General features: G+C 42.9%; 1 protein-coding gene across 19 annotated transcripts in view; it reads left to right on the top strand.

Annotated features, from left to right (window-relative positions):
- Positions 1-13,488, top strand: part of gphnb (gephyrin b) — an 84,749-nt gene that overhangs the window by 56,844 nt on the left and 14,417 nt on the right. For 10 of the 19 annotated variants that reach the window (XM_056428166.1, XM_056428161.1, XM_056428157.1 and 7 more), the window contains 4 exons: positions 224-265; positions 2,102-2,176; positions 10,008-10,050; positions 12,042-12,179. In XM_056428166.1, coding sequence (XP_056284141.1) covers positions 224-265; positions 2,102-2,176; positions 10,008-10,050; positions 12,042-12,179 — 298 coding nt within the window. Of the gene's footprint in view, positions 1-223; positions 266-2,101; positions 2,177-6,504; positions 6,562-10,007; positions 10,051-12,041; positions 12,180-13,488 lie in introns of all 19 variants that reach the window. The other 9 variants (XM_056428167.1, XM_056428160.1, XM_056428159.1 and 6 more) reach the window with 5 other exon arrangements.

Raw genomic sequence — 13,488 nt, 5'->3', positions numbered from 1 at the left:
CTACCTGCTGTCCTGACCTGTCCTGACCTGTCCTGTCCCTTCATGCCCTTTGCTGCCTTGGCTCATGAGACAGTCACACAGAGACCTGTCAGGCAGATATCCTCCTGAAAGACAGCGGACGCCGTCTGCTTCACCCGTCCGTCTCTGTGTGCCTCTGTCCCCTGCTCGACCCGGCTTTGGCTCCGTTAACCCTCTTCTCTTCTCCCCTCCCTCGCGGCACCAGGCGCGGCCCCCCTCCTGTTCATCCACCCTAAGCATTGCTGAGGTACTCCTGCATGTGTTCGAAGGCATCGTTTCGGACTCCTTTCTACTCCCTTCCTCTCCAACCGCACTTCTTTCTTCCTGCCTGGAATGACTGCTCCCCCCCTTCCCCCCAAACTTCATATCCTTTCCTCTGTGTGCATGCTGTCCTGCCTGCTGCACTGCTGCTGTCTCCTGGTGGTGTTTCTACACACTACCCACAATCCTTTCCGTTTGTCCTTTCTGTTTGTTGTGTGTATGTGGTCTTGTTGTGTTTTCGTCAAATGTTTGTCTTGTAGTAAAATGTCCCGTTGCCTTCGGTCTGGAACACGCTCTGTATCTAACCCTCGCCTTGTTTCCACACACACATCAAGAAATGAATAAACCTGCATCACTTGGCATCTTCCTCAACTGCGTTTCAACCTCAGAATTGAAGTTGAAACATGCTTGAATTATGTATTTGAATAAAAGGGATATTGTTTGCACAAACAAAGTGTGCTTACACATCTCAGGGGTGTAAAAGGGCCTCACACACACACACACACACGCACAGACACACACACACACACAAAGCATCTCGTAAAAGGGAAGAGGCCCGGTAAATGTGCTGCAAGCCTCCGTGCTTGTTACTCTGGTCAGGCCCCAATGACTCTGATAAACTGATGAAGACATGGCCTCAGTGCAAGGGCGTGAAGAGTGCTGACACTTGTCCAATGTGATATCGGAATCCATTAATTACCTGTTATAGTACACTAATGATTTCTCGAGAAGAGTTTGGAAGCATAATTTAAAAATAATGTCCATCTTAAAGGTGGCGAGAGGTAATATTCAATTTAATCGTATTTCTATCACATATGTTTTACTTTTTCGAAATAGAAAATATGCGAAAGTCATTTTTCACTTATTGTTGTTGGTTTTTATAGTTTCTTTAATATATGTTCAAATATGCTGGTATATTTGTTTGTTTTTTGACATTTTCAACTTTAAAATATGCTACTAGCATATATCTATCTCTAAATTACAATGTGTTGATAACCTAATTCAAGAGTTCCTTCTTTGGGTCATAAAATGATGTAATGTTATATCAGATCCTTTATTTTACTTTAAAATATTAGTCTCAGATTGGTCTAAAAATCCAGTATCAGTTAGGCTGTTTTTTCAGTCGCAATCATGAGTTATATTCACATTGGAAACATAAAAAAATTATGAATGTTAGCACCGCAAGTTATTTTCAACATGTCTTATTTGTTTAAATAATAATTACAAAAAAATTGTCCACGCATTGCCTCTTTTCCAAAAACATCATCATCCAAATAATGTTCTTATAGCATCACGATTGAAAGTGAAACACCAAACAAACAGACCACTTAATGGAGTATTATAGGTCACATGTTTCCAGACAGAGGCCTTGGGTACGGCCAGGGGTCAAGCACTCCCTTGGGTTCACTTAACTTCCACTTGCACACACACACACACACACTAATAGACAACTGTGTCCACAAAAGCAGCGTTTTGCTGTTGTCAATCCAATGGTTCTGTTCTTTATCCATTTGTGGTGTTGTTGGTAGTTTTCTTGTTGTTTGCAAAATCTTTTTATTTTTAAATGTCCTTTGTTGCGATTGCAAACTGTGTGTCAGGTTAGTTCTGGAGTGTGTGTGTGCATGTGTGTGTGTGTGTGTGTGTGTGTGTGTGTGTGTGTGCACAATTGTGCCCAGAATTAGGAGACTGTGAGCAACTGTTTTAAAAGCACCACTAACTGATGTGTTGTGTTGATCAGAGTGGGAGTGCATGTCTGTTGCCTGCACCTGTGCGAGAGGGTGTGTGGCATGAAGGTGAGTGACTATCCTGTGGCTTCCCCCAGGCCTCACGGAGAGAATTCAGGGCTCACCTGGATGAGGTCATCACGCTCAAGTCAAGGTACTCTACCTTGGACCAGGTAAACCCGCTAACCTTCTACCGAGCTCTTATCTACCGGCATGCTGGCCACGAGCATCCCACGTAGCACCTCACCACACCAGTGACACACACCAGCACAAATGTATACAGGCAGGGATAGAGCGGAGGAAGAGCGGCACGGAGACAACATTTTAGACAATATGGCATGTCGGACTGGAAGAGGTTGGCAAACCTGGTCTTACAATAGTTTATTGTCATGTGATACTCCAAGATCAAAAACAAATATGATATATACATTGTATGGGGGCTTATGTTAAGCTGGAGTGGGAGATATTGGAGACACAAAAGTAAAAAATCCAGAAGTGAAGATGTCACAGTGCGAAAGATCAACGCAGGGTGATATTAATAGAGTAGACCTTTACACGTGTGGTTATAACAAGTGATCTGTGTCTGGATATCGGAAATTCATACGTGAACAAACATTTCTTTTTAGAAAATTAGCATTTTTTATTATTCCATTTCAGAGATTTCTCAAGAGAGTTCTGTATTTCCAGTGCTCCTCTTACTGGTTTGAGGTAAGCTGGGCTCATCGTGGAAAGAGGTGGTGTATACTTTCTATGCAGATTCATAAAGATTTTGCAATATTTAAATCAAAATGTGATGTCAGCTGTGGGGTTGTTGGCCTCTATTAATGCTGCCAGAACTTTTGATCAACCACTGATGAAACAGACTATAGCTGAGTTTTTAAATGTTAAACTCCTAGTATATAATGTTTTTTCAAAAAAATTTAACTAACTTTAACTTGATTGTTGCTTATTTAGTCACAGATATTTAAAGGACCAGAGTGTAGAGCAGTGAGGTTGCAGATTGTAATCAACCCCTCTGCTCACCTCTCCCCTCCCAAGATGATCAGAGACTCAGTGGCCTTCTGCTCCTGTACAAACACAAGAGGCTCTCTGGTTTGTCCGTTCTGGGCTACTGTAGAAACATGGCAGCATGAACAGGTCCTGCTCCCTGCGGAGATATAAAGACTCATTCTACGCTCCCCACGATCCTTCGTTCTGGGTGATTAAACATTTATGAAAACATAGTTCTAAACATTATGTTACATTTTTGTTAATAGATCGCATTAAATCAAGTTTAAAGATCCCCACAACCTCTTCCTGCTGTATGAAGCTGTAGATGACCCCTTCCAAAGAAAATCTATGTTGAGCCCACACAGGAGCATCCCTTCCATTGACCCCAGAACATGCCATGTTTGTACGGCCTAACTTGTATATCCACGTCGAAATCTCAATGTGGCCAAAAAAGAGATAACATGTTGATTTATACCAGGTCTAAAAGCAAAGCCAGTGAGCTGATATCATTATCCAGATGCAGATTACATGTTAATACCAGGTGTGAATTGGGTTTTCGATTTTGCAAACACAAACACACAATTTTCATTTCCCCATCCCACAGATTTCTGCAGGGGGAGGTGTGTAGTGCATCGGTTTTTCAGAGAAGTTTTCCTATTAGTGTGGTGATACTCATGGAAGTACAGTCGGATACAAAAAACAAATGAAAAGTAATTAAAAGGTTTTTTTTAAACTAATCAATTTGGTAAAGCAGCAACTTAGCTGGAAAGTGTTGACCACAGAGTTGCTGGAGAAGTTTCCCTTTGTATCACCACCTCTTAGTGGTCACGTTCCTCCCCATTGCCTCTCTCTCTCTCAGGATCTCCACCGGCACTCATTCTCTCTTATTCATCACACATCTGGTCATTTGATATTATTTGAGTATCAGTGACTGGTGAAGCTGTAGTGTTTTTGCAGTGTGTGTGTGTGTGTGTGTGTGTGTGTGTGTATGCATGCATGCGAGTGTGTTTGTGTGCGTGTGTGTGTGTGCGTGTACCTGGTCTAAATCGGAACGCAAGTGCGTGTGTCTGGATTAACAGATCATCCATGGGGCGACAATTGGGAAGCCCAAGAGAAGCCGCCAGTGCTTCGCAGTCAGTGGAGAGAACCTTTGCTGAATCACACTTCTCCACCTCTCCTCCACTCTCCAGGGAGGAGCACTTGACTGTGGATTTCCACAGTTCCATTTTGTCCTGCCCTCTACCACTCTGTCGCCATCAGTCCGGCGTGTTGTCCTCCGCTCCATCGCTCTCTTGCCCCGTCCCATGGGGAGAGGCGGTTCAAGCTGGTTTAAAACTAACCTGCCTTGCCCTGTCACGGCCCTTTCCTCCTCAGGGCGGACGGATAGATCTTCCCCTATTTGCATAACTTGTCTTGACAGCTCTTTTGTTTTGTGCTGAGCGTAGCACTTCAGTGGTTACATCCCATCATTTCCTGGAGCGTCTTCTCAGCAAGCTGGTTATTGGCGCCATCGATTTTCCCGGAGGGGCTTGCGGCCCCCAGAGTCACCTGTCTCGCTGACCTGGCCACGCTCACTATTCTGAGTCCGTAGAAACCATCGCCGCCGCCAGCCGTTCCCCAGCCCATTGATCTTCCTGGCAGATCTCCATGACAACCCGTCGTCAGGCTGTTTCCGTGGCGACAACGGGGTCGGCTTGTCGAGTGATTAGTGTTTCGAGCATGGGGGCCACTGTTTATTTTATTTATTCCTGTGTCTGCATTCCCAGCGTACCGCAATATGCCATGAGGACGAGTGAAGGTGTCGAGCCCAAGTCTTCAGACACACACACACACTCACACAGACGTGTCAACAATGGCTTTCCGTCACTTTATTTCACACCTTTTTGCTCACTGAGGGAGTTTCTAACAGTTCTCTGTGTTTGTGTGTATGAGGCGCGTGTGGGTACATCGCATGCAGCTCTCATTTGAGATCACTCTCTCTTTTCCCACCACTAGAGGGGGGATTGCAGTAGAAGGTAGATTATAAATGAGTGTGAGAGTGTTTGACAGTCTGCTTCTTGCCCCCCCCCCCCCTCTCCCCTCCCCTATACGTCCAACAAACTTCATTCTGCTTCTTCACTCATTCTCCACGAACACTCACTTCCCAGCACACACCCTCCTGTAGCTTTTCCACTGTGTTCATCTCCATTTGCAAACAGTCTCCCCCATGGCCCTCTGATGGTATGATCTTTGCTACTTAACTATTTTTTGCCATACCGAGGTCTTGTTTTCCACCGGTGTCAGTCTTAGTGTCGTCACTCAACACTGCATCAAGGTTTCTTAGCTGTTTCTTAGTTCACAGTGATTGTATATTTACTGCATTACTCTTAGCTGCAGGACAGATTTCTGATTAATTACCGTAGCGGGATATGTGAAACTGGATTAGGAAGCTTGTGATTCTCGTGGGTTGTCTGTGTGTTTTAAGAGACGAGCGAGGTAGTAAGATTCTGCTGTAATTGTTCTGCGTTAAATGTGTCTCCTTTTTCTTTTAGATGTCTTTTGCAGTTATTTTTTTAGCAAGGCACACACCTTGTACGAAAATGTCCTAGCTGTTGTTAGTTTTCATTTGTGCTTTTCAATGTCTGCAAGTTTGATCTGTGTCTTGCTGTAGCTGTATTTAGCTCCCTTAATCCCCACCTTTGTCTTTTTTCTGTCTCTTTTTTCCTCATGCCTCTCCCTCTCTCTATATATGAGGGCTATGCAGTTGTGGCACAAGTCTCCTAGCAACCACAGCTGGTGCCATCATGGAGGTCTACATAAATAAATAAGATGTAGAAAAGTTAAAAGAACAGAGAGGCACATTTAAAAATCAATATAATTTGCATATATATATATATATATATATACACACCTGTGAAAAAAATTTACGGTAAAAGATTATTGGGTGAATGGTGCATGTGGGATTGTCATAGAATAAACAGTGTGTTGTGTGTTCATGGTAATACAGACTTTTGATAGTGGCACTCAATGCACAGAGAGGAATAACTTATATTAGGAATACAGATGCAGACTTGTTAGTTTATTGAGTGAGTCCTTTCATGGGATGTGTTGACTATGAGAACATATCCCCAGATAGTTAACCGGATAGCATCATCGCGGACCAAATGATCGTTGGCCAAGAAACATCACAAGAGTGACACCTGCGTTCTCTTTTTTTGGAGAAAGTTGGATAGTTCAAAATGTTTTCAGCTGTTCATCTTTTTAAGAACTCCTGTGGCTCCTTATGCCACCTGAAAGCCCACTGCGCTTTCCTTCTGTCTTCTTCTCCTTCTTTCTTTCTACCTCACTTCTCTCCTTGCTGCTCCCTTCTCCTGCTATAGGGTTGCTTGTCGTAGTGGATGCCAGTCTGTCTGTCTGTCCCTTCGTCCATATGTCTGTCCGTCCGTCTGTCCGTCTGTCTGTCTGTCTGTAGTGTTGTGGTTGCCAGGACAGATGCACTGATGCCTGTGATTCGATGCTTTATCTCCACTAGCTCCAGTGTAGGTTGGAGGGGCTTAAAGATGATCGCAGGAGGACCTTCAGCTCTCGAGTAACTATCCCGCCCCCTTACCCTCCTCCTTGCCTTTCCCTCACCCTCCTCCGAGGAGCGCGCAAAACAAACGCCCCGCTCTGTGTGTCCCCCCCTCCCCCCCCCCCCCCCGTTCCCTCTCTCCCTCCTCGTTTGCTGAGCTATATCTCCAGCTCTCGCTCACTCTCTTTCTCTCTATGTCTCTCTATCTGCCTGTTGCCACTGGTCTCTTTCTCGTCCTCAATCTGTCTGTCGTTCACTCTGTCTCACTATTTCTCTGTCCGGTCTGTTAGGAGTCTTCCTGTCTCCGTCTCCCCTCGCACACTTTCTCTGTCTGTCTCTCTTTCTCTTCCTCCATCTGTCTGTCCGCCTCTGTTTCTGTCTTTCCGGTTAACATGCTCTGCTTTCAGTAGCTATGTCTGGTGTGCTGGATGTCTGTTAAGTAGATGCCATCAGGCCGCAAGAGTCTTTATTGTTTTGTTCTGTTCCTCCTGTTTTCCCTCCTTTCTGCTGTGTCTCGGCTCTGTAGTTTAGTGAAGTCTGTCTAGTCCGTGCTTCCTGTTTTTGTTTGTTTCTTTTCTTTCCGGGCTGTGGGACCACGTCACGCTGATCTTCATCCTTCCACTCGCTGTCTCTTTCTTTCTATCTAGCTGGGGGTTTTCTATCTCTCTGTCTCTCCATCCCTCCTCCTCCACCATCCCACCCACCTTGCCCCACCTCCCATCTCTCACCCTCTAACCTCGGCTGTTTGGTGCCTAGTGGTGTCACAGTTATAGCCTCGTTATTGTGTCAGTGAGGGAGCGAGGAGGGAGAAAGGGGTGGGTGGGGTAGAGAATCCTTCGCATTGGGCGTTTTGGGTCTCCATACACCAGACACTGCCCACACCCAACGTATGTGTGTTATTGAGATGCAGCAGATGCAACAAAGAAAAGTAGGACTGCCAGAAGACTTAGGACAGACAGAACAACAGACAGACCAACAGGCCGTAATGCTTGTCAACACATCTGAATAAAGGTGGATGGACATTCAAATCGAGACCAACGATTGGATAAAAAAGACACTGAAGTTAAAAATATCAGCCCTGATTTTCTACAGTTTGTACAATGTCGGAATCAGATGGCATCAGATTTGATTTTTTCTAAAGTTATGCCCTATTTATGTATGTTGGTGTACAGTATTTGTAAAAAGTAATACTTTAATTCTGTGCCAATCATGTAGCTTGCTAACGTAGAACATGTGGATCTCCTTCCCTTATGTAGTCCTCTCCTAAGGCTGAGCTTTCCAAAAGGATGCTCATACGGTGACACAGAATGTTCTTTCTATGGAGTTGTTTATTGTTGTTGTGTAGCATCAATGCATTGGTGCTGTGTTACTTTTCTATAAATACCGTTAACAAACAGCATGATCACCAGGAGGTTGGCGGCTCCTGATGGCAGTGGTGAGATGAAAAGGGGACCACTGCATGTCCACGTCCCACTTCTATTTGACAGTCGCCACCTATTGTGTCGCCTCTTTTTGCTTTTGCTTTCATTTCCCACTAATTATATGCTTTGCACTCTGAATTAAATGTGCAAACTGTTCCACCAAGAAACTTCTGATCAGATCTGCCGTACGTTGTTATACCAGAGGAGAATCCTAGCTGTGTCCCAATTCCACTCTACATACAAATCGTAAGCAGGTTTAGAGTATGTAGTGTCGTGTATTCACGCTCAAAACATTTCACATCCAGTGAAATGAAAACAATTATTCCAGTTTAATCCTGTGTCAATTGTTCATTTACATCTTGTTATATTCCAAATATATCTAAATCTAGTCCAATCCTTGTTGTTTCTCTTCTATAAATTGGTTTCAGATGTGTTTGTAAAACATCTGCCAAACAAATGAGAATTTGGGCAACTCGCCCCACCAGTCAATCAAATCTGCACCTCGTGTGATTCGTCGTAGCTAACGGAGCAATATGGAGCGATAACAAGGGAAACATGTTTAAATAGCATAAAAACATCCAAAACAATGCGGTTAAAGTCTCGTTCAATACATTACAGAGACAGCTCAGAGAGGTGACAGCCTGCTGAGAGTCAGTTTCCTGTATTGGGTCAAATATTGGACCCATCTTTCCAAACATCTTACCAACATTCGACAGTAGCATTTCTTAGAAAGTCCTGCAGAAAATGTACTTTGCTTAAGAACTTGTTCTTTCTTAGCAACACACACCGGGGAGATCTGGCAACTAACGTGTGTGAACGCCTCAGCGAAAAATATATGTAATGTAAATGTGTCTGTTACTTAAATGTAAATAATTGCTTTCATCTAATGACACAGGATTTACAACGCTTCAAAATGAGGTGGAAGGATGGAGGGGAGAGGTGACCAATATCCTCAAATATTCAGTTTTACCGTGAAACATGTCGAAGCACCCTCTGATAAAGACTATGATAGTTACTCAAGAAAAACTAGTTGGTGGAGCTTAAGTTGAATCTTTGAAGAAACTATTTTACTTTGGAACGCCGCCTCAAAAGAAAACGTTTCTGATCGTCCAAAACGATAAATGTTATTGTTTATTGTAAAGAATAGTATGACAAATACAATATAGTACTGCACTTTACAGTATGTTGTATGGAATTGGGACATTATTTATGGCAGATCTTGATTTTGAAGACCAGGCTTTTTTGGGATATGTGGTCTTTATTCAATCTCTCATGAGAGAGAGGCTACGTATTGCCTCCACCACGGTGTCCTTGTGATGGAATGTTGCAACTAATTTAGCAAAAAATACATTACTTGTAAACAATAGCGGCATCACTTTTAACGTTGTATGTTTTCCATCCCCTCACCGTTAACAACCGTTAGCTGTCGTCTCAAGATGCTTCTGGAAAGCTCAGCCCGGTTCTAACCCCCTCTGCTCTCCTCCCCACCTTGCCATAGATTACAGGTAGTAAAGCGCTAGTGCAGCCATCTATCATGCTGCATCAGCGCTCTCCAGAGAAAGCTTACCACGCTGCACCATATCTGAACAGCCACTATCTAAACTCGACACTACATTTTCACTACATTTGATGTTACACCGTCGCACAGTTACTATCTGTTATGACCTTGTGATGAATTATTGTCACTCTGTATGTTGTTGCCCTTGTCCATGTATTCCTTTTTAGATATGTCAGTGCATTTATCAGTGTGAACATTACCTATGATGTACAGCAAGTGATGATAATGGTAGTAATGCAGGCGATGCAGCCGTCTCCCACCAGCAGGACAAAGTGCACAGTGCAGTGTGTCATGTCTCTGACTGTTGTGTATAAACAGCTTCTCATCTCCAGCATGTCAACAGAGCAGCCTGGTGTATCTCAAATTATCTCTCTCTCTCTCTCTCTCTCTCTCTCTCTCTCTCTCTCTCTCTCTCTCTCTCTCGCTCTCTCTCTCTCTCCTTTTGTCCTACACGTCTTGCTCCGGATCGCCCTCTCCATATTTAGGTGCAGTCACGATGCAACAGCAAAGAAAATATCCTAAGATCAAGTAAGTATTACGTTTCCAATTCAAAAGCACTCTCTCTTTCCCGTTTGTCGTACCGGTGTGTCACACAGTGTGCCCACAAACACGCATAATTACATATTAAATGCACATGTGAATGTGATGTGAAAGGTCTGTTTGTGTGTTTACTGTGTGCGGCTGCTGTCATGCACACCCCTGTGTGTGCCTGATGTTTTGCCAGAGGTTGTTAAGCCTCATGTAAAGCATCAGAATATGCTGTGGAAGCGTAAGTGTGTGTTTAAAGGAGAGAAATTGGGTCAAGGGAAATCAAAGCACAGCGTCTCTCCACTGTGAGGCGTAGAGGCACAGGGAGAGCAAGGCTGAGAGAGAGGAGAGAGAAAGAGAGAGAGAGCAGATTACATATTAGTTACACCTTGTTTTGTTCCTTTTACCTTTGGAATTATTAGAGAGGTATTATTAGAACAATATGGCTGCTATGGAGCACTTCTGTCATCCAGCTGGGTTCCACAGCTTCAGCAAACACACCGAACTGTTTCCTGCCAATCCCGATGGTGTTTAAATTGTGTTATTGCACATGTGTGCTGACAAAATTCATTAATCCCATTATCTTGGTGACAGGGATGTGGAAAGACATTAGATTACATGTGTTTATTTACATAATTGTATGGTTTGCATGTGTTTTTATCATGCGTTGAGTTTGGGAATTCAACTGCGACAGCAGCAAAACCAGTGCGCGAAAATCATTTTGAATTTCTCCGTATATGTTTTTATTCCTGTGGCTCTTGGCGCAAAAATAACTTCTTCAAAAACATTTTTTTTGTCTCCAGAGATAGTTGAGTGGTTCAGTTCCCTAACTTTGAAGCTACATAGATGCCTCCACTCTCTCTGGTTTCAAGTTTCAAGTTTCATTTCTTTTATACAAGTATTATAATCGGTTCGATCGTTGAATGAAATTTCAACCGAAAAAAAACAGCAGACTAAGAGAAAAAAGAATAGAATGAGAATAAACTATACAATATCACAAAAGAAAAAGAGTAAAGTAAATATAATATATATAAAACAAATATAATATATATATGTATATGATAATGTATTAAAATGTAAATAAATATAATATATTTTTGAGACTATATATATATATATATTATATATATATATAATATATATATAATATATATATATATAAAATGTAATATAATATATACCATATATGATAATAGATAGAATATGTTCTGTGTAGTGTAGTGTTAAGGGTCTCAGTCCTTGTTCAGCAGCCTGATGGCCCCTGACTGAAGAAGCCCTCCCTCGTGTTTGTCTTGACATGATATACGCGGTATCGCTGCCCCTGCGGTAGAAAGGGTGAAATTTTTTTTGTGGGTGGTTATTGTCTTTCAGCATCCGTTTGGCCCTGGCCACGCACCGCTTTGTGCCCCAGGAGAGTGTTTTCCTCTCTCCCGACCCTCTATCTTCATCTGAACTTTCAAACTGTCTAAATGGAGAATTAAAATGCGAAAGAAAAAAGGTTGAATGGCTTTAATTTCAACACTTTAGGTCTAGAGCTATGTCTGAAACTATCTCTGTTGTCGACTAATCGCACTATATGGACTTGATGTGTCATTGTGTGTTCCTGAGAGAGCACGACAAGAGAGCAACATATCTCGTGTCCGTTACAAGTTTGCTACATTTTGCTAAAAATCGGACACTTCGATTCTTTAACACAATAACAGATACAAGACACTCCACATGCCAGTGTTTGGAAAGTGTCTCGCGCCTCAATTCACTGCTTACAATAAAGTCAACTATTTCATATGTTGGCTCGTTGCAGATAATTTTCGATGTTATATCTGACGACCAGTAATTAGGTAACAACAAAGTGCAGTCCAGAAAAAGGTCAAAATATTTTTGAAATCATTTGGAAAGAGCAACCAAACCCTACACAGTCCTATTTTGTGATGTCGTTTAATTTTGTGAGAGCCATTTCGTTACAGTGTTTGTAATGTCCCTCGTCTTCCCAGGTCACAGTGCAGTGGACATCACCAAAGTGGCCCGGAGGCACCGCACGTCCCCCTTCCCCCTCACCTCCATGGACAAGGCCTTCATCACTGTGCTGGAGATGACCACCGTCCTGGGCACGGAGATCATCAACTACAGAGGTGAGGAGGACAGGAACCCTGCAGATCTAGCGAACCTTCTTCACTTAAATATCTTAAATGTGTTCATCTTGCCCCTTGATGTCTTCAGTTAACCTTCTCATTATGTCGACCGACGTCCGCCGCTCGGCATGCTGGGATGTTGAGGTTTCATACCTTTCAGATTGCTGTAGAAAGTACACATGGCAGCATAGAAACCCTCTCTTTCTGAATCAGCAGTGTGTGTCTGCATGCCACAGTGTCTCTCACACAATGCACACACACACACACACACACACACACCAATGTGCTGGGCTACAGGGCCACATAACATACAAACCTTTCCGAACGATCCATGTGTCATTTACACTTAACGCTCCATAACATGACTATTTTCAAGTTATTGAACAGAGTGATAGTCACTTTGAAGCTGCTATAATCAATATTTATTAACATACACACATACAATATAAATGTGAAGGGTCACACCGAGTGACCACAATGAATTATCACCTGACTGGAGTTTCCCCACAGATTTAAGGAGCATTATAGCATCTTGAAGCTCATTGTTTTGGTTTAATGACCCATCACTGTACTGGTTTGGTTCCCTGTCATCAGGTTTTAACCCTTGTGTTGCCTTCGGGTCATTTTAATAGCTGGGGTCATATTGACCTCAAGGGTAAAATATGTTAGTAAATATAAAGGTAACAGGAGGGTTAAACATTGAATCGGGTCATATTGACCCGAAGGCGACAGGAGGGTGAAACATTGAATCGGGTCAAATTGACCCGAAGGCAACACAAGGGTTAAGTGAAATGGAAAATAATGATGATACTTATGATTCATTGTCGTCTTCGTTGTCACATGGTTATGTTGCTGGTTACTTTTTTAAGTTGAAGTAAAGTTTTTACAAAATTATAATAATTCTCAATATTGCAAGGTTTATTTATTTGTTGTTTTAGAGCACAAGGTTGCCCGATGTGTTGTCTTCTTTGTAGTATTTGGGTGAATTTGCATGTCTAAACAAACAGACACAATACAAACATGCAGAGATGAGTTAGTTTAGCACCCGTGGGTCTTGTAAGCCTTCTGGCAGAGTGGCCTTTGCGCCTGCGGAGGGTGACACAGAGCCAGGCTGAGGGCCAGAGGGGAAAACACACTCTCTTTAATTCATCTCTGAAAAAGGGGTAGAGAGCAATAACACCCTGCAGCTCGCACAACATCTAGATGAATGATGGTAGAAGGAACAACACTCATTCTTTTTCAAAGTGTAAAGTGATGTTTCATGTTCTTGGAGAGGGGAGAGGAGGGAGGAGGGAATGTCAGGATTTGC

This window comes from Pseudoliparis swirei, chromosome 12 (assembly GCF_029220125.1).
Source record: "Pseudoliparis swirei isolate HS2019 ecotype Mariana Trench chromosome 12, NWPU_hadal_v1, whole genome shotgun sequence".
NCBI classification, from domain to species: domain Eukaryota; kingdom Metazoa; phylum Chordata; class Actinopteri; order Perciformes; family Liparidae; genus Pseudoliparis; species Pseudoliparis swirei.
The sequence above is the reverse complement of the archived record's forward strand: the minus strand, read 5'-3'. Positions and strand labels throughout refer to the sequence as shown.